Genomic DNA, 27,902 nt, shown 5'->3' on the forward strand with positions numbered 1-27,902 from the left:
ACATTTTAAAAATATAATTATTTATTTCTAATCTATAACCAAATAACCTAAACTATTCCAAGGTCCGGCACATTGTCTCGTGGACGATAAACTCGCTCTTCTTGGTAGGAAAGAACCTGAAAAAAGACGAATGAAAAACTATTTCGAGCGGAAATTTAGTCTTACAACTTGTTTTTTCGCTTGAAGAGTAGGATCTAGCCTTCCTTCTTGTTCTTGTATCTTCCACATAAACCGATTTACTGGATGTTTGTCGCCTTTCCACCACCTGAAATAAGTATTTCAGTTAAAAATGAATCAATTACAATGTTTTATTACCGGACTCCAACATTGTACATTACTATGTAGAGAAGCGTTGAAGCTACAATTGCAGGACCAGTTCTTTTCATAGGATATGACAGAATTTTGTGGAATCTGAAAGTTAATAATTTTAATTTTAACGCTGGTGAACAACACTTACTTTATTTTCCAATTGGCTTTCCCTGTCGGTTTTGAACTCATCACCACATTTTTGTCACCTTCCATGTTTGAATAATAGTCAATTGTCAAGTTTCAGAGAATAAAATGATCATTAATGGGCAAAAGAAGGTTTTTTTTGTAATTCAGAGACGCCTAGTTTCTGAGAGGTACGGTGTGAAAATGTGTGCATATGTGCGTCATGGTGTTTGCACACCATTTGTGTAATTAATTTACAAGATTTTTGCTCGGAGATTTTTGGCTCAATTTATTGGTTTTATTGATTAAAAATAGATACAAATAATTCATTATTTTAGTAAATTTGTTATTATTTCAAATATATCTGTTTCCAGTCACTAAATGGCCGACGAAACGCCGAAGGTTAAAACAGAACCTGCGGCCGAGGTTAAATCACCCTTGGATGAAGTTAAGGAAATTCGAAAAGAGGCAGAACTGGTAAGTTAATAATAATTCGTACAGTTGCTAATATCCCATGTTCATGTTTTCCAGACACAAACTGGGAGTGACGAAAAGAAAACCACGGACCCGGAATTCATCACAGTACAAGATCCAAATGGAGATGAGCCAATAGAACTTCCTACCGTTGATGGTGTTGTCTTGATGACTACATTGCAAGCATCGTTTCCGGGTGCTACTGGTTTGAAGTACAAAAATCCAAAAACTGGAGCCAACCGAGCTGTTCAGTGAGTGCTTGGTGGAGGTATACTGACTTAAAATTTATTTTATTTTCCAGAGTCGATCCCAGTGGTTTGAAATTAATTGCTCCAGCTGACGGCTGGGAAAATAAAACGTTCTTCGTTATTGTTGCCCCGCGTAAGTTGTTTTTGTTTTATATTAACTAGTTTCACCAAAATTCAAGCTTTTGAGTAGAGACGGTTTATGTGACAGTCTGAGTGAAGACGTTCGAGTGACGTAGTGTGATTCAGAGAGCGAGAGAGTCAGAGCGTTGTCATCAGCTGACGCGACGAGTGCGAAGAGACGTAAAGTGGGATCGAGTGACGACTCGGATTCGGATGACGGTCGTGACGGACGTTCGGGCAGGAAGAGAGCGGTTGAGAGAGACAGCCAGCCAGTTGACCTCATCGTGCTCGGTGTGGACTTCAAAACGACTGACGAGTGCTTTCAGAAATACTTCGAAGATATAGGAACTGTTGTGTTCTGTGAGGTTCGTGAGATGAGTGAAGGAATCTGAAAGTGAGAGAATTAAGTTCACATAGGTTCCATTAAAAATACATATTCAATATTCTTCTTCAGATAAAACGAAAGTCGGATGGAAACTCAAAAGGATTTGGATTTGTCAGAATGTCATCAGTCGGTGAACAAAATAAAGTATTAGCTATCCCACAGCACATGATTGATGGTCGTCGTTGTGATGTGAAAGTTCCAGATGGAAGGGTATGTTATTATACTGATCAATTAAAACTAATAAGTTGAGCAGAGTTTGCAGGACAAACAAGGTCGTCCATCAATCAGTCGAATTTTTGTCGGAAGGCTCACAGACAAAGTAGACGAACATCAACTGCGAAAAGTGTTTGGAGATGAAGCAAAAAGCTATATAGAGACTGCAGTAGTTACCGATGTGTTCATCCCAAAACCATTCAGAGGCTTTGCATTCGTTACGCTGTCGAGCGCCGAAGCCGCGGAAAGAATTGTCAGGTATTGCTAATTTTTTGGAAAACCTGTTAAAAATAACTGTCTCCGGTGTAGCATCACTTTTAAGCACTCATATTTTTCATTCTAGTAAGAAATATAATTTTCAGCAAAGGATCGCTAACTGTCAACGGTTTATCAGTTGGATTGAGCATCGCACAGCCTCGAGAAGAGAATAATCAATCAGTTGGCCCTGATTATGGCCTTCCAGCTGGCTACCGTAACCGCAGAGAACGTGATCGACCGGATAGACGACCGATTCAAAATGAAGCACCTCTGCCCATGCCATTCGTCCGCCCACCACAAGATTACTCATACCGTCAGCAAAATTCTCCCCTCGAGAGGAGATACTGGGCACCTGGAGACTCGAGAGGACCAGGATGGTGATTCTCTCGAAAAATCGTTATTATTCATATTTTTCTACACTTTTCTCAATTTTCTTGTCTGACAATTTGTCATTAGTATTGTTCTCTCACATTTACTAGACCCCTACAATTTTCATGTCGACGCACTTTGCGATTTTATGCTGTATTTTTAATAATGCAATTCTACAATCTCTGAATAAAAAACCTGAAATTAAATCGACTAAAAAACTAGTTCATTCTCAAGAATTGGTAAGACAAGAGGCACAAAAAGTTAGTAAGTTTCCGAGTATTCATTGCACAACATCTCAGAAACGTACTCCGAATTCACAAAGTATGGCGTCGTGTTCACAGAATTCTGGGCAACCTCGGAACTCGTGTTCACATATTTCGGCAGAAATGAAGCTTCAACTTTTTTAACGGCAATATGTTGAGGAACATCGAAAACGAAAATCTCGGACAAAGCATCAAGTTGGTACTGTGATGGGACACGAGCCAAACGAACAGTATTCTCTGCTGGCTTATAATTCAAATCAGCCAATTCATAATAACTTTGTGGACCATCACAATTGACACGTGTAGTTTCTGGATAAGCAATGGTGGATTGTTCAGTGATCCATTGACTTTGAACACTTTCAGTTTCTCTCAAACAATCCTCCCAACCATTATCCGATTCGGCACCCGTGATGACGTCATCAAAGCTCGACTTTTCATTCTTCTCAATTTCCAGAAGCATCTAAATTAAAATAATTCTGTAATTGAAAAGGATAAAAATATAAATCAACTTACCAAATTTCGTTGAATATTATCCATTGAAGTTGAAAGTTGGCTGCATGATCTCGAATCCGTTGATTTTTTGTGTTCCATTTCAATTCAATTTCTAATTCAAAGTTCGAAATAATTTATTTATAATCATTGAAAGTTTATTTGGAAAAAAAAAACTAAATTTTAATTTCTAAATTTATATTCCACGCGGTTTTAAAAAATTGTGTTATTATTACAATTTTTCAAAGTCATAATCTAAAATTTCGCGTAGACTCCAAGAAAATTTAATAATTTTAGAAAAATATCAGCTTTCCATAAGCATCATATCCAATGTTTCATATTTTCAAAAAAATCTACATCGTAAACATTTGAATTGTATCCGTATGGGTCTTAAACCAGTTAACGTTGGATCACTAGGAGTTCCAAAGTTCTGGTAAATGCCAAATTTTCGACACAAATCCAGCAACATTAGCACTGTTCAGATTCAAATATTTGAAACAGAATCAAAGTATTAAAAAAAATCCTAGAAACAATTTTTCCGTCGATTTCCAAATTTATGAGCCACAGATGATTCCAAAAGGAAATCTTCAAGAATTGAAACATCAATTCACAATATTTATTTATTAAATCCGATAAATATAATTCAGTATTCTATGAACAGTCCTTCCGTTGAAAGTTCGGTAAGTTTATTAAAAATAAATAAAATTAATTCTCCTTCCCAATTTTCCTCTTTTTCAAACCGTAACTGGCAGCTCTTCCGGTTCCATTTTCACACAATCATATGCCTGATTCTTTGGGGATTTCTTCAAGCACAGACACGAATAGACAATAGAGATGACGCAGTTTAAAACTAAAAATGAGATAAATCGTTGACAACTTATCGGACTTCCCATTGGTAATTTGAAACCTTGTATCCCACAAATGATTGCTAGTTGTGTGTGAAAGTAGTCCTCAGTTCGAACGCATTTGCGTAGGCAAACTTGTTCTGTCTGAAAGTTAGTGTTGTGTATTGAGCGAGGGACAAGGAGATAAGAGTTTATTACGATAGGTGTAAGTTCATGATGAGCCAAAGGTCACGTCTGTATAAAGTTCAGGTTTGCGTTCCGTCCACAACAGTTAGAAATTCGGTTGGATAAGATGGGTTATAGAGAATTACCTGACTAGCATGTTGATAGACGAGATAGGCTGATGCAACTGTCATCACAAATGATAAAAATGCGCACATTCGGAGACAAAGTGGATCGTAGTTTCTGAGAAATCCAATTTAATAATTTGTGTACAAGACTCCACTAAAACCAACCTAGTTGTCACACAACATATAAGAGATACCAAAATGTAGATAAAAGCAAAACTCATTGAAAATGGATCATGGGACAAATAGTTTGAGCCAACTCCAGACATCTGTAGGTTTTTTGTTTTGATATTTTTTGTTTAATAAAACTTACAAGTATGAAGAAGCCACAGAGAAAGTGAATAATGGAAAGGCATCTTCCTAGATTTGAATATCCTTCTTGCATACTTCCTGCAATTTGTTCAGTAAATCAATGCATTTATTGTGAAAAAAGTGAAAAATTGACGTTTACAAAAAGTCTAAAATTATCAAACGTCATGAAAAAAGGGTCTAAAAATTATTTGTATCATCAAAAACTTCTGTCAAGTTTTGGAATATTACCAAACTTCGGAAACTTTTTGACTTTTCCAGAAACTTCAAGCATACAGAGTTGCTGCATGTTCAAACAATGTTCAAATACAAACGACTCAATAGGAAAGCTGAAGAATGAAACCAAAAAGGTAAAATGTTTAAAATATGTTTCTGTTAATCCATTTAAATGCGCTTATGGATTGACTCAAGCCAAAAAAAAACTGAAACAAAAATTGTGTTCAAACAACATTCATAATTTAGAAAGTGACTGTCTACAATATCTAGAGTAATAAAAATGATCGGCCGTAGGTGCCTATCTTAAGATCCAAAGTTTCAGTCAAATTGAACAGCTCACTTCACATTCAGAGTTGGGCATATTTCATATTATAGCTGATAATAGTTTACAGAACACTTTTAAAACCAAAGAATACATGCCACCTTCGATTTTTGACATCAAAAAATGACCCAAACGAAGAGATCACACTAACTCTGAGTTGAAGAAGAGTTGGAAGAAAAAAAAAAGAAGATGCATACTCGTTTGACATGTGTAAAAACGAAAAACTGCGGCAGCTGATTGATGAGAAAGAGAGAAATGAAGAAATAAAAACGAAACAGAGCACAGATTCATTTGAAAACAAGGACTTGCAAAAGTCCAACCAGTACATTTTTATTATTGTGAAAGAATCATAGTGAATCGGATTTAAAATTTAAACTGGACCCGCTTGCGTCTAAATCAGGTATCACTCCCGAATCATCAAGTTTTCGAAGCGGACCTTTGCACCATGGAGCAAGTTTTACAATTGGAGGAGTCGGTGTACGTGCACGTAAAATTGCTGGATTTATTTGATTGAGGCATCCAACGAAGGCGGAAAAACTGAAAATAGGATGCCGTATATCTTCTATTAGTATGACCTCCCTTTAAGATGTGCAATCTCTATTAGTATTGCACATCGAACACCAGAACTTTCAAACATTGCAAAAAATTTCAGTGATAAAATACCCTTAACCTGACAGCCAGAATTCACTTATTCTAAGAACCACAAATTGCTATGATCACCACTTCATGTTTTGTAGTGACTACATTCAAACATACAATTATCCTTATTTTTAATCATATATTCGAAAGTTTTCAAGCTCAAGTTTTCAACTGCCAGGTGAAAACACTGCCCCCTTTTCCCACTCGTTTTCATTTCATGCTCACCAAAATTCCCGATTATGAGTCAAAAAGCAATCAATTATACGCTGCTCAATATCTTGAATGTGCTCCGCGAGCCCGTAGATTTGGAAGAGCATTTTCAGTTCTTCCACGGTGATTATCTGAAATTTGAGAATTGTGGGAATGTGGCTCAGAATTAATATAACCTTTTTATCGGTTGCTAACTTAAACCTTTCGATGTCAATGTCTGGATGTAAAGAGAGAATCATTTCAAGATCGATGAGTAGCTGAAATAAATCTAATTTTAAATTTAGTAAAAAGACAATGTCGCGTAATCGAAAAAAAAACCCATTTAAAATTGATTACCTTAACCCTCCATTTCTCTCTTTGTTCTTGACTTGACGTTGGCCTACTTGGCAGATGAGAGAATACACTTCCACCATCATCAGAATCTAGAACTTCTGGAATATTAACTCTGAAAACTCAAAAGTCATCAAAGTTCTTTGTTCAATGATCTTACAAGACTTCTCTTGCCTGTTTATCGTTTAGCAGAACATCAAAGAACATTTGATAGTCTACCAAGTAGCTGATATTTGGAGATGACGGTGGTGCAAGTTCTGGATAACCATCTGAGTCAAGACCTGTTGCAATCAACCAATCAAACAGATTTTGCCACGTGTCAGAGGGATGAATAGTTCGAATTGAGGACAGAACAGTAGCTATTGAAAGAAATCCACTATGGTGGTGATCTTGAGAATATGATCCTTGTAACATGTTCATAATATCTTCCGAAGATACTTGATCAAGATCTACAGAGAGTTCTCGAAAGCCTGCAAATGTCTTCGGAACATTCAAAATCTTTTTTGTTAACTCTCGTTCACTTTCCATGACAGTACTTGCAGCTGATTCGGGACGCAGGACCTAAAACCAAAATGTTCAATTTTTCTCCGCTTTCCCTCCAGACAAAACCTCATTTTCATCGATATCATTCAGGTTAAGCGTAAAACCAATATTAGTTCGGGGAATCGGATATAGTGGAGTTTGTGGTTTTTCAGAAATTGATTTCATTGGCTTTGTTCCTAGTTTTGGAAGTGCAGGAAATCCTATAGAGCTTGTGGGAGGACGACTTCCGACACTTGTGGCTGGACGACTTGCTTCTGAAAAAGGAAATAGTCTAGTTCAATCCAAAATGGGTAAGTGGTTTTTCAGCTTGCACATGGATTATAAAAAGTATAAAAAAGTTCAGTCTCGTGATAATCAGGTCATTTTTCAGCTCGTGTTATTATTTGAAACTAAACTGTAGACAGACACTTTTTGTCAGGCGTGCGTGCCTGCCTACCGCTAACTTAATCCTGGCTTTGACACAGAAATTATTATTTAGATTAAAAATATCTTAAGTTCTCATTTCAATCATTTATTTTAATGTTCAATATAAGAACGTTGAACGGGAATTTTGGTAATTTTGGCGTAGGTACGAAGCATGCGTAGGCCTTGTAGGCAGGCATTCGTGCCTACAAATGAGGTTCGCTTTTGACAAATATTTATAAATTAATAGGGTTTTGTGACTGATGTCGTAGATACTTTTTTGTGAAGCATAAAAAATGTTGAAGTTACTTTATAAATGTTTTACAATTTCCAAGTGTTTTGTTGTTCACTTACAAATATTAACATCGAAGAACAATAGTTGCATTAAAGCTAACTTAATATTTCAAAAATAATTTAATTCAAGTTCAGAATCAAGCAACCAGTGGGCGAGCATTAAATTAAAGAAAATCCAATTTACCTAGACAAAATTTTCTTAGGAACTTTTTGAATACTTGTAAGATATTTTACCAAACAATATTTAAGAGACAAACCTTCGCCTTTGACCAACATACTTGGTGTAGTTTTTGGAGCAATTGGAGGTAGAGCAGCGCGATGTACAAGTTTTGGTAGAGTATTCCAAGCACTGTTCTGTGCATTCAGAATGGCTTCGATAGCATCTTCTTTCAGGCTCATCCGTCATCTCGGTCTTCTCAAATTGGTACTTGAAGGGTAATCATTTGAAAATGAGTAATAATGGCGTGTGCCAGTTAATTCAGAAACAACTGGACTTTTGAAAGAAGGCGGAGAGTGTGGGGATAACAGCTGGGATTAGAGGCCGTATCAGTTGGTTGCCCCTGACGACTCGACGCTTGCTTTTTGCTCACGAGTTCCGACAACTAGAGGTTTCTGTTAGACAATGATAAGAGCAAGTGGGTGTTAATGTGATATTTTGTAGACTGAAATTTTAAAAATAAAGTTTGAATATTTACACAAAAATTCTATTAAGTTCTCACACAATAACATGATTTTACCTTATTTTGGTATTGTAGACATGATTTTGATTTATTATGATTCAGATGTTTTTAACTAAACTTATTGTTAAGTAATAATCATTTGAGAGCAGGAGTCACTTTGAGATAGCTATGATGCCTTCCGATAGTTCCGATCCCTCAAAAAGGTCTATCCTATAAGCACCACTGAGCACTGAGATACTGTTCAAAGTCCGAAATTGATGTATTGAGTTGGGACCTCTCTTTTCCAGCGGAAGAACTCTGTAAGATCCCTAGGTTACCCTCCTGACAAAAATCTTAATTTGCCTAAGACAACAAGTATTACCCCAATAAAAGCGACAACACCTCAATTCAGCAAACTTTCTGGATCTCAATTCTGTTTTCAATTTCATGTTGAAGTAACATACACATAAAATGTGAGAAGTATTTATTAATGTTAAAAATTATTTAGATCGAGTAATTGCAAGTAAATCGTTCAAATAAAGAAGTACATGTTACATACAATGAATAGATGTTCTCATGTGTTAGGGTGACCCGTATATAACATCGCGTTTTTTGAAAGAATTGATAATCTCCATGAATTGAGGGGTTGATATACAGAAAATGGGAGGAGTCACGGAAGAGATGGAGTGAAGGAAAGAGAGAAAAAACAAAGATGAGCTACCCGTGGAAACCACAAAATGAAGGAAAAAACGGAAAATTGAAAAGGAAAGATGAAGAATAGCGGACTAGAAAGAGGTAAGTATCCGGAGAAAAATAACAAAAATGTAGAGAAGGGGTTTCTCTTCAAAATCCCGATTCGACAATCATTTGACCATCCTGTACAAAACCAGCATTATGATGAGCACCTGTTGAAGTAGATGTTGGAGACGGAGATGATCCTTGTAGAACTTGAAGGATACAATAGTGAATGAATATGTATTGTTGCTGAAAATATCGGAAAATGTTAAATGGAAATAATAATGTTGAGTTTGGATTTTGAACTCATTTCTGGACAGTTTTACTTATAAATATTGTTTGAAATTTGCCTGGAGATTTTCAAATTAAACAAAATTATCTATTATAAAATCCGATACACTGGTAAGTCAGGTTCAATCGGAATCGGACTGGCTTGGAATTAAATGAATTACTTTTTGTTGAAACTAAAAGTTTTTTTCAAAATGCCAACTCAAAATTCAATTTAATACTCACCTCATTCTGTACCATTTGACATCTCTCGTATCGCATTTCACAAACAGTTCCAAATACATCAATTGGATCACCAAATGAACTTGATTGTAGGAGACGATCAATACTGATAAATGTTCCAGAACGACCAACTCCAGCACTGAAAATTACATTTTTTAAAAATCTATTTTATAATCACAACTACTGTCTTACCTGCAATGCACTATCGTTGGAGCATTATGAGGTGAATGTGGAAGATGGTGACGGAACATTCTTGAGAATTGAATGATACCGTTTGGATGAGACGGGGCTCCAAAATCAGGCCATGCCATATAATGCCAGTGCCTGACAAATCGTGTTACGCGACCATCGGGACCTGATTTTTCAAGTCGAATATCTCGGATCACGAATTCATCGAATTCCTTTTCTGCTACTATTGTCACCTGGAAATTAAAACATAGAACACTCATAACTTCATTGCAAAATCTCACTTCAATATCTCCATACAAAACAGGTACATTCTCATGATCAGGCCAATATTGATGACATTTATCTCTTCCCTTTTCAACACATTTCGTGAGTGCTATAATTGCTGGACACTGCTGCTCCCACGTCATCTGCCAGAAATGATCACGTGTTGTTGGTAGAGGACCTTGTGCAGCAATAAACTCTCGACGTGATGAGAATCCAGGTACATAGTTCGCATTTATATAATCTCCACCTTCGATATTATTTGGATTCGATAGTTTAACACGCGAGTGATCGTAGGATGGAATGTTTGTAAATCGATTTTTCGGTCTGTTAATTGGCAATTCCGATGCAGCTACAGATTGTCCAACTCCAACATTTCGCATCATATCATATTCTTCTGAGAATCTAAAGTCAGAGTCCGCTGACATTAGTCTCACGTGGTCGGCAAAGTCTTCGATTCGTACTGGTCTTCTGAAACGAAAAGTGTACATTTTGTAGTTTTGGTGAACGAAATAACTGATGGAAGATTTGGAGTTTGATCTAGTTAGACCATGAGACCACTTTTCAGAACTATTGTATTATACAATTTTTAAAAATTTGAAGCCAAGAAACTAAATTATTGATGACTGATTTTAAGCTTTTTGTATTCTCCTTCAATTGATATTTAAATTTAAACTCACGATTTATTAGTATTCGCCCCAGTAACAACAGTGTACAGAGGTGTCCGATGAACTGGACCCGACGAGAGTCGCTCGAGACGATGCTCGACACCGGTCCGCTCACGAAGACTCCGTGTTCGTCGGTGACCACCTGCATTTGGTGCTCCGAGATGTGGATTACTTCCACAATCGGTCATCGTCGTCGAGGTGGAGGTCGGCGAGTTGGAACTCGTCGTCGATGACGGTGGTGGTGTCGTCGCGTCGAGGCCGAGCTTTGCAAGGCAGTCAGCGGCTCTCTCTGCCATCATCATTTTGAGTGCCTCCCACTGCGACTCTTTCTCTTTCGAGGGTCCGTTCTTGAATGCTGCCGCTGCGAGTCTGCAATTTGATATACTAATAAGAATATGTCCATGGATGATGAACATTTGATACTAGATACCCAGAGATACTCAAACACATTTAGAAAACAGACATCATTTTTTACAACTTTATGCTTCTCTTTTTCTACAAGCATTCTCAAGATATCGAAAGTTGGCATTTTTCATGAATTTTGATGTCTATCTCTTTGTGTATTTATGCGCACATATGCAAACGAGTGAATGACGTCAATTTGTGTCATGAAAAATAAATGTAGTCTTCGGTTCGGTAACAGTGAATTTTTTAATTTTAAAAATTTAAATTTAAAAAAAACCGAGTAAATTGTTTTCAATAATACTGAAGTCATCTCCCAAAGAAACAGGGAGAAAATATCATTTTCTGCTATTTTTAGAGAGAAGAAAAGGCAACAGTTAAATGAGAGATAAGAATTATCAAATCAACATAGTACGGGAGATCAATGCGTGATTATCTGCTAATCAGATTGAAAAAGATCATAAGAACACTAGGTACATTTAATTTTCAGCTAACGAATTTCGAGAGATTTTTGGTGTACAATAATAGAACACGAATAAATATGCCATGTTGATAGTGTAGCATAAACATTATTTTTGTTTATTTGTACAACCAGCATTGCAGAATGACCTAGAAGCTTTGAAATTTGTTCTGCGAACTAAATAGGAATTAACTGTGCAACAAGCTATCTGAAGGTTCGCTGCGAACTACACAATTTCCAGAATCTACACCAAAATTAAAGCGGGAGAAAATCGGTGGAAATCCACACCAGAAAAAAATTTTCAGGGAAAGAAAATAGGAATACACAACGCGCGGAGAGGCTTGTGTTTGATTTGCAAAACAGCTGAACACTCGAACACAAAAGAATGGAGAACAAGGAAGACCTCCCATGACCGGACAGTCGAGAAAAAGAGAAAAAGGAACAAATACTAGTTTTAGGTGGTCTTTCCATTTTTAGAAAAGTAAGAATAAGATGGAATAGAAGGGCGAGTGTATACTTACCTCGCTTTCTTTGTTCGATTCCAGAAGAAGAGGAATATGGTTCCGACGATCCCGACGAATGCGATCACAATCAGAACAGCGACAACTGTTAGCAATGGGATTGCTGGAGTTGCTGAGCCTGAAATTATAATTAATTTGAAATCTTTGAAATTACATTGTTGAAATTGAATGGTGTAAGATCATGGCTAAAACTCTTAACAATTATTGAAGATGAAACTTTATTCGACAAATCGGAATAAAAATTTAGAAATGCTATTCAAAATGTCAGAGTCCATAAGACTATGACGCACATTGAAGTATTTTTTTCAATAAAATGGAAGTCAAAAAAGGGTTCTCTAATTGGCGTCATTGCAAACATAAATGAATGAAAGTGACAGGTCGAATCGTAGATCAAAATTATTAGATGAAGATTGAGAAATGGAGCGTCATTGTCGAAATTCTAAAGGGCGGAGCCGAGTATTGGCTCACCGATGTGAGCTTAAATAGGATACAACGAGATACGAATAATTGTACGTTTTCCTCGAAAAATCTTTTCAGTTTCTCACAAAAAGACAAAAAAAGATGACGTGCTCTGCTCCACCTACTTTGCTCGTTACAAAAGTCATTTGAAAGTGTACAAAGTATCTGGAACAGATTTTGATTGCCATTCAAAATGTTTTTCGGAAACAATACTAACATGAAATGGAATTATTTAGTGGGTTTTTATAAATACTGAGGCTGATTGAATATTGGAGTCATGTACACGTAAGTAGTGAGATATATAGGTAATTATGTTGGAATATGGCAATAAATCGAAATTGGGTTAGATGAAAATAAGGTTGTTCTAGAAGATAATGTATGGAAAAGCTCAAAATAAAAATGCAGTGAAAAAATTGCTATATGAGATACATACTGTAATTTTTATAGAAACTTAAGAAAATCTAGTAAAGTTGAAACCATGTTTCAAAAGTTCTCTACTTGAAAAATTTCTGAAAAATTTTTTTTGCTCATAAAGAAATTCTAAACAATAAAATATTGACCACCTATCATTGTCCTAATCGCCATACTAATATTGACATACTGGGTCTTATCGCACACTGGAACACGGATGGAATCTACTATTAGAGTTATCTGGGTGATAATATTATCACCAAGAGCAGGAAAGACCTAGATTACTCTATCAGTGAGCAAATACCATACCTGTCCACGTGAATTTGGAATCAATCGTTGTAAGATCTTATACTTAATCCAGACCTAATCCCTAAAGATGCTAAAATCTAAGTTTGGTAGCTTGATCATAAATCTAAAAAGACATCAGACTTCTTCTCATTTGGAGAATTGCAAAATATTAGTTTTAAACACCACGAAATTACATATCTTAGATTTCTAGAAAGTACTAATTAAGTTCAAGTTGTTATTTACAATAAGTTCTGTTGCTCCTGATTCTAAGAAAAAAGGAGTGACGTGAGAGAAGAATTCAAGGAAAATCTGTGTGTTTTGGACATTCTTGTCACCTTTGGGGGTCGCGCATAAGCAATGACAAAAGAGGAAGAAAAAAAAGAAGAAGATTTGGAAGAAGAGCATATGCAAAAATTTTGAAAACGAAGGGCAACCCAAGAAGAAGCTGAGATGTTCATCGAGCAGCACAAGGTGTGCGTGGGTGCTTCACGAAAGAGAAGAGACAGAAGAAGTGTGGAAAGAAAGAAGGAGAAGAAGAAGACGATGCGCATTCTAGCACCCTCCTGTGTGCTCCTCTCATAACTCAGAAGAAAAAGAAGAAAAATTGGAGGAAAAGATGAAGAAGAAGGCGATGATGATGATGAGGAGAGAAAGAAAAAGAAGAATGAGTGAAAAAAAAGAAGCGGTGAGCCGGGTAATCATTTCAAAGTGGGGGAGGATGGGTGGGAGGGAGAAGCTTCAAATCAGATGAAGTACAACAGAGGAGCAGGAAGAGCGAAGGAAGATTTAATTAGAAACTTTTCTTCCTTCTATTCCATATAACAATACTTTATTGTTCTTGCAGGATTCCAAAAGAGGATGCTGAAGAGGTTCTGAAGGCTCAAACGTACATCCTTTATGAGAAAAGTAATGGGATGTCGTTGAATACAGGAAGAAAAATGGAGACACAACACACATACACAGCTTCTCGTGGGGGCGGTTTGTTCGCTGGTTTTCTAGATAGAATTGGTTCTTAGTAGTACCACTCCCTTCTTCTTTTTCTGACTAGGGTAATCGTTGCTCAGATAGACAACGAAACGCGTTTTTGATACATATTTTCTATGAACTGGGGAACAAAAGTTATATAGACATCCTATGTAAGGGTGTGTCAAATACTGTTTGATTGGTGGATATTCAGTAAGCAGGTGTAGGTTGCCTTGAAGACAAGTAGGTAGGTATTGTCAAGTTTATGGGAAAAGCTTACTATTAGTGCATTAAAAAGCATACAAAATCTTAGCTCATTCACTAACATGACAACTTGGGGACGTACAGATTTTAGAGAAACTTTCCGATACTGTGATCATCGAAATTTCTTGTTTATCTAATTTCAGGGTGTCGGAAATAAATAGTTGAAAATACCGAGTACATATAGCTCAGTGTTAACAAGATTATTCAAATTTTCAGCAAAAAAATGAAGAACAGAAAAGAATAACGTTCTATTTTCTGCTCAGGATGGGGGTGGGGGACGATTCATCCTTCCGAAAAAAAAACAAAAAAATGCATGGTGTCTGATTTCCAAAACGAGAGCCTGTCTCTTCTCTCTCTCTGTCATATTTATTCATAACTTGGCTCCTCTTTGGCTGTTTGTGAGTGAGTGAGTGAGTGAATGAGCATGTGTGTGTGTGTGTGTGCTCATCAACGGACGACTCCAAGGCTATACGGATTAGTCGTTTATCCGTCAGTCTCCAGAAAATAACTACGTTTTGAGATCAAAAACTGCACATATTCATTGTCATGAAAGGACAAAAAGAAGAACTGATTTGCATACACAATAGATTCGGGTAGAATGGTTTATCAAATCATGCCTATTCTATACAACTTTTCGCCCTTTTGTCTGTGTTTTCCTGCCTTTTGAGCAGAACGGGTAGGCGTTATGAATGGAACTTTTTTGTTTGAAAATGGACAGAGAACGGATATGAAATTTTTAGTTTGAAGGATTGAGGTGGGATTACTTTTTGCAAAGACTCAAGTTCTCACAGTGGGAGAGAATTAAATATTATTATGAAATTGGGAAAAAAGATTTATTCAATATGAGGGAGACCTAAAAAGATAAGAAAACATTTTTTAATAGTAAGGCATAAATTTATATATTCAAAGTTAACAGATAGTGAGATATGAGCTTCCAAAATAAAGTGGAATACTAAAATAGTTTGCATACTACGTATGAGTATCCTCTAGATCACTCATAACAGCCATAACAATTTAAAAATATTATACAACCGATTTTTGCAATCAAATTTCAATTTTCACTTACAAGAACTTGAGAATAATAGTGAAAGAGAAGTCGCCTATCAAGAGTTCATGTTGCTATCCACAAAAAAACCACCAATCCAAAATTGTCGACTTGTGCAAAACTTTATGATTTATTTCAGATGTTAAATTTTAAAATTGTAGTGAAACAAATTTCTTATCACCGATGACTTCGGTGTCCAAATTATTTAAATTCCGCGGTTCAGAATCAGGCAAAAATAAATTGATAAGTAACTTGTTCTTATAAACTTTGCAAAAACAGATTTAGGAAGAATAATAACTATTTCAAAAATGTAAAAGGTAGCGTTAAAATTTCAGCTTCGATAGTATTTATTTATGAAACTAATTGTTTTTCATAATATTAAAAACTCGTCGACAAAACTGACATTTTTTTTATTTTGAGATTGAGGCACTTTTGTTTTTGTTAATTATGTGTGCGGAACTAAAACTCCTAATCCTTTTCTAACCCCAGAAATTCCTAATTTAGACTCAAAATGTTATTTTGCGCCACAAAAATAGAAAAAAAGACAATTCCAGCAAAGTGTTGGGGGAGAAATATTGGAGAGCGAATCAGAAGAAAACCGCCCATTGTTACATGATTTACGACTACACTTGTCTCCCGTGTCAGTTCGATTGTGAACAACTAAAAAATATGGAAATAGTGGAAATGAGAAAGGAGATGTCTACTCGTAAATGGAGAAATAAAAAAGCAAAAAATAAGAAGTCGTCGTGAAATGGACAGTAAACACAACACATTCAGCAAATTGAACCCAGAGTGAGAAAAAAGCGGAAAACCGAACGGACAGCGGGGGTGAATAAATGAAGGAAAATAAGAGGGCGGGAGGAGAAAATAGGGTGTTCGCCCCCCGAAAAAAAACGGCTGTTGGTGCTCACTTGGTTGTGCTCTTCCTCTATTTCCTCTCTTACTGCTGCTGCTTCTGCTGTCTCCTCTATGTCTCCTCTTCGATGGAGCACCCGCCACCCCACACGGGGAGCTCACGTCGCTATGTGTGCACATATCATATATTCACGTGGGCGGCGTCCCGAGGGCAAAGCAAAGTTCGCGGCTTTTCTGCTGCGTGGAGCACAGGCATCGGGAGCACACCTATGTGTTTGTGTATGAATGGTTGGACTCTCCCCTCGCCACCATCAGATCATTCCCAATTTACTTTATAAACATATCGCAAATGTTAATCTATCACACGGGTGGAACGTCTATGTGTTGGTGGTAAACTCAATCGGCTGACTGGTTGGATGGCTCGCCGAGCAAAGATTATTTGATCCATTAAGGCGGTTTGACGTACTTTTCTGATTTCAAACTTTTTCTTAGAATACCACAAATGCTAGTCTTTCTAGTGCAATACTTCTCAAAATAGTTCTAGAAATCGAAATCGGATTTCTTTTTTTTGTTTGATTCTTTGAACAACTGAAATCAAAATCTATATTTGCTACTATTGAGTTGAAATCTCAAAAATCTCCATGGCTCATAATTTCCAGACACAAAAAGCTATCGAAAATTAGCATATTGTTTAGAGCTAGCAGTACCCAAAATGGTCTGAAATTCAGGACTACCACAACGATAAACCGAAAAAATTGAATTCCAAAGCTTCATCAAATGTAGGGTATTTCAAAGTTGAAAAAGGTCCCCATTAACGCTACTGCACATGTAAAAACTTGTACTCTTAAAACTGAAAAAGGTCTAACTTTCAATACTTATCAAAACAAGCAGACTAGAATATTTTAATCAAACAATTCTCTCAACAAATCCAAAAACAAATCCCAAAAGCTGAGATTCTTAACAAAAACGTGCGAATGGGAACTTGCACTTATCAGTAAATTAGTATATTTGAGCTGCTGCTGTTGATATTATCATCAGTAGTGTGTGATTCATAATTGATTATACTCTCGTGAACTATTCTAGAATTATGGGCGTATATGGGGAATAAGGGAAATGATAAGAAAATGTAAGATTTGAAGTTGGAGGCGGAGGTGGGGGATAGTTGCATTTCGCAGCTCAAATATAATTCTAGCCAATTTCTATTATTAGGTAATTAGATTATTCAATTCACTCAAATTTTTATTAAAACCTAACTAACTAAGTATGAATAAAATGATTCGATTTTCTAAATATGGAAAACTACAGTATTATTTTTGAATATGTCCATATAGCAATTCCTTGAGAGCTTTATATTTTGGTTATTTTTGAGTTGGTCAAAAGTAGTAATAAAAAATATTTCAATCGAAAATTTTTCATTGAAATACTATCCAAAGACAATCAAAATAAACACTGTCCAAGAAAAGTAATAGAGGTGCAAGGCTAATACTTTTATCAAAAAGTAATAAATTTGGTCAAAAATGATCAAGAAATGTGGCTCCTCCAATCTTTGAAAAACGAATAAAAAAAAAATTTCAATCTCTAAACTCGATTCTACGTATTCATAAAAGCAGCTTACACTAATTGCAGATATTCTTTAATACCGGATGAAAGATGAACATCGTCTCATCTCTAGCCTCTCATTTCATCAGTTTAATATCAACTAGATCCGATCATTGCGGATGTCATCAGCTGACAGACCGGAAATGATTGGCAGAGAGAGAGAGAGAAGCTGATTCGAAGAAAAATGAATGAAAACGAAAACAAAATGAACGAAGGTAAACGAGGTGGGACTAGAGATCCATGTCCGTTGCACCCGCAATTGTGTACCCAGAGAGAGAGGTTTTCAAAAAAGGCTCGGGTTTCAGGTTATCAAGAGCAGGAGTCAAAATGAAATTTGTGGGCGTGGAGGAGGAGAAGGAGGGGAGCAGGAGGCGGGCGGGGGAGGAAAGATGGAATGATGATTGTGACACTGATAAAAAGAACAGAAAACGGAGGAAGAAAGAAAGAAATAACTCACCGGTGGTCATCACTTGGCTGGGAGGTGAATCTGTGAACAAAGTCGGAGACGTGAACAAGCGGATTCTGACACGATATTTCGATGCGGAACGAAGTGGTCCGTTACATATACGATCGGCTCTCACTTCTAGACAAGTCTCATCCTCCCCTAATTCTTCGAAAATCGACACATCTACATCTTGTTTCACTTTCTGAATATCTTGAAGTTTTGCCACGTAAGATGGCCAAACATCAAATCGTTGTACTTGTTGCCATGTCTGAAAATATATTATAGAGACGTCATCATTTGATTAACTTATTATTTTTTCATAATGCAAATAAGTTTAGTTGCTTACATAAGTTCCGTTGTCGCTCTCTATCCATCTATTTATAGATTCGTCAGCTGTGGTTTCCGAGACAATTATAGCAAATCTGAAAAGGAAAATGAAGCACTATTTTCATAGAATCTAAACAAAACACTTGGAAGATTAATATTTTCAGTTTTGGAAAGTTATATTAATCACTGTACTTACCGTCTTTTCCAACTTAAATTTTTAATGTCTTGGATTAAAAATAGAATTTAAAACTTTTGTCAAAAGACTATTCTCTTAAATGAGTGAAATATGTTACTGGCAGTTTCAAATAGTTTGGAAGAAAGTTTAACTATAATAATGCCAGCCTGTGCATGCCTTATGCCTACACACGTGTCTTCTGCCAAAGTAAAACTTTCCCCAATTCTTAGTAGTTAGTTAAAATTTCCACAATAAACACCAAATAACTAACAATTGGAAGCCGGTGTCAAAATTCAAAAAATAAGTGATATGCAGGCATGAATCAGGCCCGCATAAAAAAGTGCCTTCCTATCAACACTAAAATAATTTTAGATTTATCAGGCCTTTTGACTTTGAAAAAGGTTTTGTAAAAATGTTTATTATCCAATTCCAATTCCATTTAAAAACTTACTGTTTAATTTCTCCGTTTCTATTATCGAACATTGTTGTTGGAAATCTCACAATCATATTATGACTTCCAACACTTTCCTTCATAATCATTGGAGCTACTGTAGGCACTGGTGGTGCCATAAGTGGCATTGAAACAGTCGGAACAACTGGAGAATTCTCTCCGAATCCAGCTTCAGTCACTGCCCGAACACTGAAACTGTAAGTGTGTCCTCCAAAAAGTTCATCAATGACCACTTGAACAGTATGATCGGAACGATTCGAGGAGACTCCAACATCAATTGTTCTAGTCTCATCCGATCCTATTTTAGTCACATTAACTGCGTAATGCGTTAGAATTCCATTTGGAAGTGCTGGTGGAAGCCACGTGAGCATCACTGAGTAAGAATTCAATGGTTCAACTGAAATAAATACTTAGTTTAAATGCCAATTTTTTTTAAACCAACCTTTCAGATCTTGCACAGCCGCTGGTTTATCCTGTCTCGTAGAAAACGACAATTGCCTCATTGTCCTTGTAGCCGCTGGACACTGTGGAGTCTCACTGCTTCCACTTCCACATATAATTTGTGTATTTACTGTATACTTGTGAAATGGGCTTAATCCATCCAAATTGAGCAATGGAGCAAATGTTGCAGTGAGTTGCATTCTCTTATCGAAAACACTTTTCCCATTCATATCTCGTACAACAATATGCATTTGACAATTTGATATGGATGTGGAATCGTGATGAGTTGAAAATACAATTCGAAGAGTTGCAGATGACCTTGTAACACTTTCCAATGAAACATTCACTGCTGGACTTGACATTCGAATTGTTTCATTGTGACGTGTCTCAGATATTATTCCAGTTTTTGTAACAGTGAATAGTTGAACACGATAGCATGCTCCTTTTACAAGATTCTTCGCGAATACGGGATCTATATTTTTTGGAGATGTTTCAAACTTTAGAGTTTTATCTGTCTCATCATTGTTTCCAATTGGAGTTATTCTCATATTCAAAAGACTTTCCGCTCCAACTACTTTGTTCCAAATATCTTTGACACGTGTCATAAAAACCTCACTTTTCGGCCATATCAATTCAATTCCTCCGTTCGATTCCTGAAAAATTATATATTTGTATTTAAATAAAAAATTTGAGAACAAATTAAATTTTTATTTATTAAAACTAGAAAGTTTACCTGCAGTGTTAATCCAAATGCATTGAAATCAAAAGCTGGTGTGAGCACGATGCTCTTCTGAAGTTTCTGACTTGCAGACTCATTTGCCATCGAAGAAATCGAAAAATCGAAACGTTCTCCCGGTGAAAGTGCAAAGTTAAACCAGCATCTAAAATATAAAATATTAAATTAAGAGCGCATTTCCTATAACTCACATTTTGTGTCCAGATTTAGTTTGTTCAATATTCGCGTAATTGACTGATCTTTCAGCTTCATCTCCAGCAACTGTTATCTGACACTTATCAATTTTAGACGACGTTGGTAGCTCCGCAAGAAGTTTGTACTTTCCACGTTTCAAATCAGCACGAACCTAAAAATCGGAAATAAGAAATTTTAAATTAATCTTTAAAACAGTCTTATATTTTGATTTTTCTCAGTAATTGATTGCTTTTTTTGAAAATTTGAATGGTTGACAAGAAATAAACAAATAAAACTCACTCTAAAGTCAATTGGTGGAAGGGGACGAAGCTGAAACTTTGTGATCAGTGGTTCAGAGACTTGACCGCCTTTTTGAACAGTCGCAATAATTTGATATGCTTCTCCTTGCAACATTGAATCACATATTGATATGGAAGATTCTGTTGATGGAATTGTCATCTGAAAATGAAAAATTCATATTTGAAAAGTAGTCGGGAAGAACATTCAAATATAACTAATTTTTTGACTTTCGAAAGAAATTTGAGTCACGTTTGAGACGAGTTTCCTTTGTAGTTAAGATATATATTTTTCCTTTCTTGAAACCTTTAATATGACTTACATTTGTTGAGTTGTTAGGAGTTGATTGAAGTGAATATTGAATTGTATAAAAATCAGCTCCACTGAATTCATCATTTTGCCATGAAACTTCCACACACGATCCAGCGTTTTGATTAATATTCACTTCTTTCAATGGCGATGGCTCTGAAATTTTTTCAATAATATTTGAAACAACTTTCAATAACTAACTTGTAGTAAGAGTTGATATCCATGGTCTACTACTCATTCCGTCTTTATGCGCAATTACTCGAACTGAATAATCAAATCCAGAATTCAAATTTCCAAGGTAAAATTCCAAATTTTTCTGCTCCGGGATGTCGAGAATTTGGAGAACTGGAAATTTCTTGTCCGGATTTATTTGTCGATATTCAATTGAGAACGAATCCTGAAATTATGAGCATTGCATCTAAAATGGTAAGGTATTCTTACTTGAAGATAAGAATCATTTTTAATTGTTCTCATTGTGATGTTGTGCTCAGCGACTTGAATATCAGAATCCATGGATCGAAAGTCTGGCGCTCTCGGATCCATTACAACTGATTCTTCTTTTATCAGAGAAGTTGATCCATCCTTTTGACCGTGAATGGCAATTCTGAAATAATTATCCTATAGATATATTGTTGTTGGAAAATACAAACTAAATGTTCAGTTGTACTTCTCTTTGGAATACAAAAATTAATCTGAACTACAATTACATAAACTTTAAATCTACAAAAATGTTTACTTCAAAATTCCATGTTAAACAAACATTTCCAAACACTTACAGAACAGAGTTGTGAATTAATCGATAGCATTTTATAAAGAAAATGAAACTTTAGTTATTGTTTTGTAAGCTGAAGTAGCCAGAACAGGTGGAATTTTTTCGAATAATTGAATATCAGTTAACAATAGCAGTTCTCCCAAAAACGTATATTAGTTTTCAAAATTGGCAAGATTTGGGAAAACGCTTTACGAAAGCGCCAAATTGCGAGAACATTAAACTGTGTCTCAGAAGATGAATTTTTTATTTGGAATTTTTATTTCCTTCTAATTTTCTGCATAGTTAAAACAAACTTACGAATAACGATGTCCGGCACGAAGAGCATGTATTCGAATACTATACGGAGCATCATCGGAAGAAACGAATGTTTTGTTGGAATCTCTGACTTCGTCCGAACTGAAACCACAAATAATTAATTTTAAAAAATTCTATTGAAAATCTTGATTAAAAACTCACATATTCTCAGTGACATCTTGAATCTTGGCGGCAAAACTTTGATACAATGGATGCCGTCTTGGTAATGAAACAAGAATCTGTGACCAAGGCGATAAGGAATCCTTCTTGATGGCAAATAACTCGTGCTGCTCAGCCGATGTTGTCAGTGAATCTGATTGACATTTCGAGAGGTGCAGCACGAGAAATAGCCATATGAGAGAGTGTAGTTCGTACTTCCAGCGTATCATTTCATGATCCAAAAAAATAAAAAAAGTTGAATAAAAGGGAATAGATAGATGAAGCAATTCGAAAAGAAGGTCAAAATGACAAGAAAGAAAATGACAATGACAAGAAACACAAGATTGAGAGGGAAAGTGATCGAATTGACCGTCGGAATTGAAAAGATTCGGAAGAGAGAGTAGTTTATCACTTCAGAAGTGTCTTGCGAACTTTCCAATTAGCAAGAAAAATATGAGGGTTCAAGGGGAAAATAGGGTCATCATGTTTTACGTTTGACCCAATGGCCGCTTTGATGATTGCAAAGAAATTTGAGATAAGTTGAGGGAAAAAGTAGAGAGCTTTTTTCAGATTCAGAATTTTTAAAGTTTAGGAAAAATTCCTCAAAAACAAATTTGAAGATTTTTATTTTGAAAATAAAGTTATTAAGCAACTACTGAGACAGGTATTGGAAGATGTCAAGTGAGGCTTCAACTGTTGACGGAACAAAGAGAAGCTTGAAGAGTAATTCTGGTTAGAAGAAGAAACTGGTAATATGGAACAATCATCATCATAATGACAAGGATGGAAATGGTAGAATTCATAGAATAAATATGTTTTTTAAAATAAAATGCATGTTCAATAATAGAGGAGGAGAAATGTTGTTTGAAAATTTAAAATTCAAAAAGTCAATTGTTCCAATTTGAATCACATTAGAAATGCGAAGGAGAAAACCAGAAAATACATTCATGAGTCATCCTGGATTGATCAAAGAATTAATGACCGAATTTGTAAAAAAAAGGTACCTTTAGGAAAAATGTTTCAAGAAAAAACTTTTGGCAAATGGTGGTTCGAGAATGTCTAGTTTTTTGAAAAGATTTAAAATACCATAATTTATCAGAAATACGATAATGTAACCAAAAACATCGAAATATGAGCTGAGTCAGATTTCGAGTTCAATCAGAAAGAGTACGGTAGATATGTTTGAATAAATCTTTAAGATTTAAAAATGGTATAGTAGAAGGGACAAAGAAGGATGTCCTCACTTAGTTGTATGCATCTTTGTATGTGGATTGTTCAGTTCGCACAAAACTGTGGTTTTTGGGGGGAGAAAACGGATTGGTGTCTGTCTCCTGTGGAGTGGCGGGAAAGCAGCAAGAAGACGGTGCCGAGATGAGTGTCAAGGACGTCGAAGAGACGCAGACATCCGACGATGCCATATAGTCAAGTACTCCTTGTGTCGCCAAAACGAAGATGCCATTCATCTACTTCAAGGTGACAATAACATCGGGAAACGCACAGAGTCGTATTTTGTAAAGTTCAGAGGATTAAGTTAAAGTCTCTGAAGATCCAGGGTATGAAGAATCTACTTTTACTGACCTACAGTTATAACGAGGTAACGATTCAGGAGATGAGGCTGGCGGCTACGATGCGCTGAAGCGCAAATTAACATTTTCTCAAGGTAACTGGTGGGAACTGGGAATTAGGTACCATAATTTATTTTCACTTGACACCATATTCTATAGGTCAACAGCTATTTCAGAAAAAACGATTTCTGAAAGTTTGGCGCCACTGTATTTTTTCAGAAATAAAATGGATTTTCGTAAGAAAAATAACAAATTAAATTAAAATAATATAGTATACTGCAGACAGAAATATTTTCAGAATTTGTTTTTGCACCAAAACGTACAGTTCTGTGCAATAATCTAATTTGGGACTGTCTATGTCTTTTTGGAAATTCCAGAGGTATTAAGGGGTATAGCGTAAAAACCTAAGATTACAAATTTGCAAAGAAGAATTTCATGATTTAGATACGAGAGATCAAATTTTTGTAGTAATGAAGAAATATGAGAAGTATCAAATGAGCCAAGAAGATGCCGGAAGATGTAAGGAAATGAAGAAAATGACCCGAATGAAGAGTGAAGATTTACGAGCATCTTGCGGTCATCCCCTCCCTCTGATTGTTTATAATAATAGATGTTAGAAGAAAAGAAAGAATGAAGGAACGCATAAACACAATAGTTTATTTTTCTATTCATTTCTCAAGGCAATACGAGGATCTAATCCACAAAAACGGATTACTGTTGTTTAAAAGGCAACAATTCTTGAATGTTTATGTTTTGAATCATTCACCACATCACACTCGTCCCACCAAAAAGTCCTATACGGTAATTGATACTGACGTGTTGGAAACGAATCGAAATGGTATAGAGATGGGGAAAGAAAGAGAAGGAAACAGGTTGGATGCATAGGCAGCTGGAATCTATTCAAGGGGTCGCTAGGAATAAGGACGGTAAGCAACGATTAGTCAGTAAGTGAAAAAGGACAGGAAGGTATTGGCGTAGGTAATTTGAAAGGAGTTGGATAAATTGAGAGAAATGGAAGAAATAGTTACATTCAAAGTACAGGTAAGTAATTTTGTGGCAGCGACTTTAAGTAAATGTTTTTGAGCTTTGTGTTTGAGCCAATCAAAAATTTTAGAGATCGGCAGTTTTGGAAATTGCCGGTTTTGGAGATATTGAGCAACTGGGAATTTACGGCAGTTGTCGGTTTTAAAAGTATTTGGCTTTTTTCAATAACCGGCCATTTCTAAATTTAATGGTCTCGGAAATTTTCGGTACTATGGCACATTCAGGCAATGGAAATAATATTTTCCGGAAATGTAAAAAGATTAAAACAAAATTATGTAATTAAACAAATTAATTAGAATTGAAACTTTTCAATATTATTTAGACAAAAGATATTTGAAAGTGAAACCGATCTTATGGGCTTTGTTTGAGTTAAAATTGGCACAAAAATAATTGCTTTTAATATAAAAATAGTTTAAGTAATAAAGTCTAAACCCTTCAAGAAAACAAAACAAATCATCAAAATAAAATAAAAAGATGAGAAGTGAGAGAAAACGTTTTGACGATAAGAAAAAGTGCATACGCAAATAAAGACCGACTGACCGAAGAGATGCTCTTTTTGAGAGCTCGTTGGAAAGAATGGATCTGTTCCGGGATTTACTTGATTGGCTTTTTGAATGATCGAAATATAGTCTAGTTTCTTTTGAAACAATTTTAAGACGCTTATCTAGAATGAATTCGGGAAGACTCTTTGGAAAAATACATATTGTGCAAGCATAATGTAAAAAGTTAATTTTCAAAATGAAGATTTCAGCTCAATTTTAAAAATTGAAAGATTGTGAAGTGAAGAAAGCTAGACTGTTTTTGTCCCGTATTCAAATAAATATTGAATTAACCTTTTGATATTGCTTGATAAATAAACGAAAATCTATGCCATGATGACAACTTTGAAACAAATAAAATCAGCCTTGATTTTTTGAAATTATATTTCATCTAGTCGAACCCTGCATTTTTTAAAAAGAACAAATTTCTAGTTATCTCCAGGAGTTCCACATGAGAAAATAGCAATAAACATATTTAATTTGAAAAACTACTTTTGGAGCAATCTTATAATTGTGAACCAAAAAGAAATAGGGCACAACCTGGTGTTTTTTTTTCAGAAACTCATCCAGAAGCTGATGTGAAAAGAACGGAGGAATTTGTGAGAGATTTCTTGAAAAGAGAGTAGGGATGCGCAGGCAGTCTAACAAATAATTGAGTAATAATAAGAAAAGAAACAAAAGTACAGAGTAATGACGAGTTTTCGTTTATTGTGTCTCTGTAGCTTTCGGGTTAGGTGGGTGGTCGGCTCGTAAAGTGTTTGTGGGAATTGTCTGTGACCTCTACGTCTTTCATTCTATCTACGTGTCCACTATATTCAAATATAGGAGACACAAATATACACAGAAATTTCGGTACGAACGGGGGGAGAATGGGGAATGGAACAGAGAGACTAAAGGAATGAGCAACTTGATTGGAAAATGATTAGGAAACGGTCAAACAGAAGAAGCATTAACAACAGGAACATGCGGAGATTTGAGTGAAACAAAAGGGATTACGGTTGCCGTTTAGAATGGGTCACAACCTAATCAGAATGATTGAAAAGAGAGAAGAGGCTGGATTCGGAAATAAAAGCATTGTTTCCAAAATGACCTAATTGTTAGGTGTTCGTTTTGGGAAAAAGAGAAAGGTGTCGCCGCCTTTTAAAAAAAAGAAGTGTTCAAAAGATCCCAGACTATGCGTCCAGATGGTGTTTTGACATTAAGAAAGACATTATCAAAAAGTGAGAGAAAAAGAAAACCGGAAAAACGAAAGATGTAGGTTGGGAGACTATCCCAGAGAACTTCACTAGTTCTTGTTACAAAAAGTATGGGAAGTGTTATGAGATTAAAGGTGTGGCAGTGAGAGCTTAGAACTGGCGAAGTCACTTATCTTGGAGCGGAAATATATCTGATTCTAAACAAGTTTTACTTTCCTTGAAAAACGGTTAAGCAATTTAATGTTGATTACAGTATGATCTCAATTTTCTTTGAATACTGATCACTCACGTTTTAGGAATTCTAGTAAACCGTCTGAGTGAACTAGTTAAAAATAAAAATTGCGACCCAATGGTTCAAAATCCGTTGAAAGTTTCAAAAAAAAGCGAAAGCAAATAATAAAATGGAGCAATTTGAAAATGGCAAGCCTGTATGGAACCGGTTGCTCTGAAGTGAAATGACCGGAGGAGCCACCGGCTGTTTGTCATGTGTCATGTCAACTGCCTCATCTTTACGGAAAACAGGAGCAAAAAAGGTGTGCATATTTGGAAGGATTTTCCAGAAAAAATAATACAGGATTTTAAAAGTGAGAAAAAAAATAAGACAAAGTGATGAGACTTGAATCGATGAGTGAGGATAGTAAGGGAGAGAGGACATCAAGTGGAAACGAAAGACACGCGTGATTTGCGACGACGGATGATGTGTGAATGAACCGGACACGGAATACAGAGGAAGAAGCCGATGCAGATGATTCCAATGGCAATTCAGGAAAAAGTCAGACACACTTGAACAAAAAGAAGAAGCTGGTAGTATTCAGGAGAAACAAACCAGGAACTTTGTTGGACACATTTCAAAACTAATGAAATGATACATGCATACGGTTGTACTGCTTGTATCAAGATTTGTAGTACAAAAAACAAGTGTTCAGTAATATTCAAGGATGGCATTGCACAACAAAAAAAATCAACCAAAATGCTAATTTTAGATTTTTTAGAATTTAAACCGAAATGGTGTCTGATATCAAAAGATTTTTATAATTTTAT

General features: G+C 35.8%; 6 protein-coding genes and 2 non-coding genes across 12 annotated transcripts; 1 reads left to right on the forward strand and 7 right to left on the reverse strand.

The window, feature by feature from the left end:
- Window positions 1-4: 4 nt before the first annotated feature.
- F44G4.3 (uncharacterized protein) lies at window positions 5-642 on the reverse strand. The gene is made up of 4 exons (NM_063519.4): window positions 458-642; window positions 316-411; window positions 166-265; window positions 5-116 (listed from the first exon to the last, which is right to left on the reverse strand). The coding sequence occupies exons 1-4, from the start codon at window positions 520-522 to the stop codon at window positions 48-50; spliced, it is 330 nt and encodes a 109-aa protein (NP_495920.1). The 5' UTR covers window positions 523-642; the 3' UTR covers window positions 5-47.
- A 162-nt stretch (window positions 643-804) lies between these two features.
- Window positions 805-2,705, forward strand: tdp-1 (Tar DNA-binding protein homolog 1). 3 transcript variants are annotated; one of them, NM_001267260.3, is made up of 7 exons: window positions 805-909; window positions 964-1,157; window positions 1,208-1,287; window positions 1,401-1,639; window positions 1,729-1,869; window positions 1,913-2,130; window positions 2,235-2,702. In NM_001267260.3, the coding sequence occupies exons 1-7, from the start codon at window positions 814-816 to the stop codon at window positions 2,509-2,511; spliced, it is 1,245 nt and encodes a 414-aa protein (NP_001254189.1). In that variant the 5' UTR covers window positions 805-813; the 3' UTR covers window positions 2,512-2,702. The 3 variants fall into 3 exon arrangements, 2 of the variants coding, with proteins under 2 accessions (NP_001254189.1, NP_001022166.1); NM_001026995.8 differs by having other exon boundaries at window positions 807-909; window positions 1,922-2,130; window positions 2,235-2,705; NR_151561.1 differs by having other exon boundaries at window positions 814-909; window positions 1,391-1,639; window positions 2,235-2,511.
- Window position 2,706: 1 nt separating this feature from the next.
- Window positions 2,707-3,411, reverse strand: F44G4.5 (uncharacterized protein). Its single transcript, NM_063521.2, has 2 exons — window positions 3,276-3,411; window positions 2,707-3,222 (listed from the first exon to the last, which is right to left on the reverse strand). The coding sequence occupies exons 1-2, from the start codon at window positions 3,351-3,353 to the stop codon at window positions 2,761-2,763; spliced, it is 540 nt and encodes a 179-aa protein (NP_495922.1). The 5' UTR covers window positions 3,354-3,411; the 3' UTR covers window positions 2,707-2,760.
- A 440-nt stretch (window positions 3,412-3,851) lies between these two features.
- F44G4.6 (Sarcospan) lies at window positions 3,852-4,773 on the reverse strand. 2 transcript variants are annotated; one of them, NM_001267261.2, is made up of 5 exons: window positions 4,697-4,773; window positions 4,552-4,652; window positions 4,408-4,501; window positions 4,159-4,240; window positions 3,852-4,101 (listed from the first exon to the last, which is right to left on the reverse strand). In NM_001267261.2, exons 1-5 carry the CDS (start codon window positions 4,766-4,768, stop codon window positions 3,986-3,988), a joined length of 465 nt encoding a protein of 154 aa, NP_001254190.1. In that variant the 5' UTR covers window positions 4,769-4,773; the 3' UTR covers window positions 3,852-3,985. The 2 variants fall into 2 exon arrangements, with proteins under 2 accessions (NP_001254190.1, NP_001254191.1); NM_001267262.2 differs by having other exon boundaries at window positions 3,852-4,240.
- Window positions 4,774-5,503: 730 nt separating this feature from the next.
- Window positions 5,504-8,147, reverse strand: F44G4.7 (uncharacterized protein). The gene is made up of 7 exons (NM_063523.5): window positions 7,906-8,147; window positions 7,019-7,206; window positions 6,570-6,970; window positions 6,416-6,524; window positions 6,256-6,336; window positions 6,095-6,210; window positions 5,504-5,767 (listed from the first exon to the last, which is right to left on the reverse strand). The coding sequence occupies exons 1-7, from the start codon at window positions 8,045-8,047 to the stop codon at window positions 5,578-5,580; spliced, it is 1,227 nt and encodes a 408-aa protein (NP_495924.2). The 5' UTR covers window positions 8,048-8,147; the 3' UTR covers window positions 5,504-5,577.
- Window positions 8,148-8,775: 628 nt separating this feature from the next.
- On the reverse strand, window positions 8,776-22,778 carry dep-1 (Receptor-type tyrosine-protein phosphatase dep-1; the record flags this gene model as incomplete). Of its 2 annotated transcripts, NM_001267263.4 has the most annotated exons (18): window positions 8,776-9,291; window positions 9,556-9,691; window positions 9,745-9,974; window positions 10,023-10,473; window positions 10,683-11,039; window positions 12,054-12,171; window positions 18,395-18,650; window positions 18,729-18,804; window positions 19,336-19,732; window positions 19,778-20,429; window positions 20,510-20,657; window positions 20,704-20,858; window positions 20,987-21,145; window positions 21,306-21,448; window positions 21,494-21,689; window positions 21,734-21,896; window positions 22,362-22,460; window positions 22,521-22,778. In NM_001267263.4, the coding sequence occupies 18 exons, from the start codon at window positions 22,745-22,747 to the stop codon at window positions 9,151-9,153; spliced, it is 4,104 nt and encodes a 1,367-aa protein (NP_001254192.1). The 2 variants fall into 2 exon arrangements, with proteins under 2 accessions (NP_001254192.1, NP_001254193.1); NM_001267264.3 differs by lacking the exons at window positions 12,054-12,171; window positions 18,395-18,650; window positions 18,729-18,804; ... (8 more) ...; window positions 22,362-22,460; window positions 22,521-22,778 and having other exon boundaries at window positions 9,151-9,291; window positions 10,683-10,972.
- A 1,018-nt stretch (window positions 22,779-23,796) lies between these two features.
- F37B12.6 lies at window positions 23,797-24,175 on the reverse strand. The gene has a single exon (NR_051492.1). It is a non-coding gene; the product is annotated as an Unclassified non-coding RNA F37B12.6 (non-coding RNA).
- A 3,333-nt stretch (window positions 24,176-27,508) lies between these two features.
- On the reverse strand, window positions 27,509-27,593 carry F37B12.14. The gene has a single exon (NR_051493.1). It is a non-coding gene; the product is annotated as an Unclassified non-coding RNA F37B12.14 (non-coding RNA).
- Window positions 27,594-27,902: the final 309 nt, after the last annotated feature.

This window comes from Caenorhabditis elegans, chromosome II, assembly GCF_000002985.6.
Source record: "Caenorhabditis elegans chromosome II".
In the NCBI taxonomy this organism is placed as follows: Eukaryota; Metazoa; Nematoda; class Chromadorea; order Rhabditida; family Rhabditidae; genus Caenorhabditis; species Caenorhabditis elegans.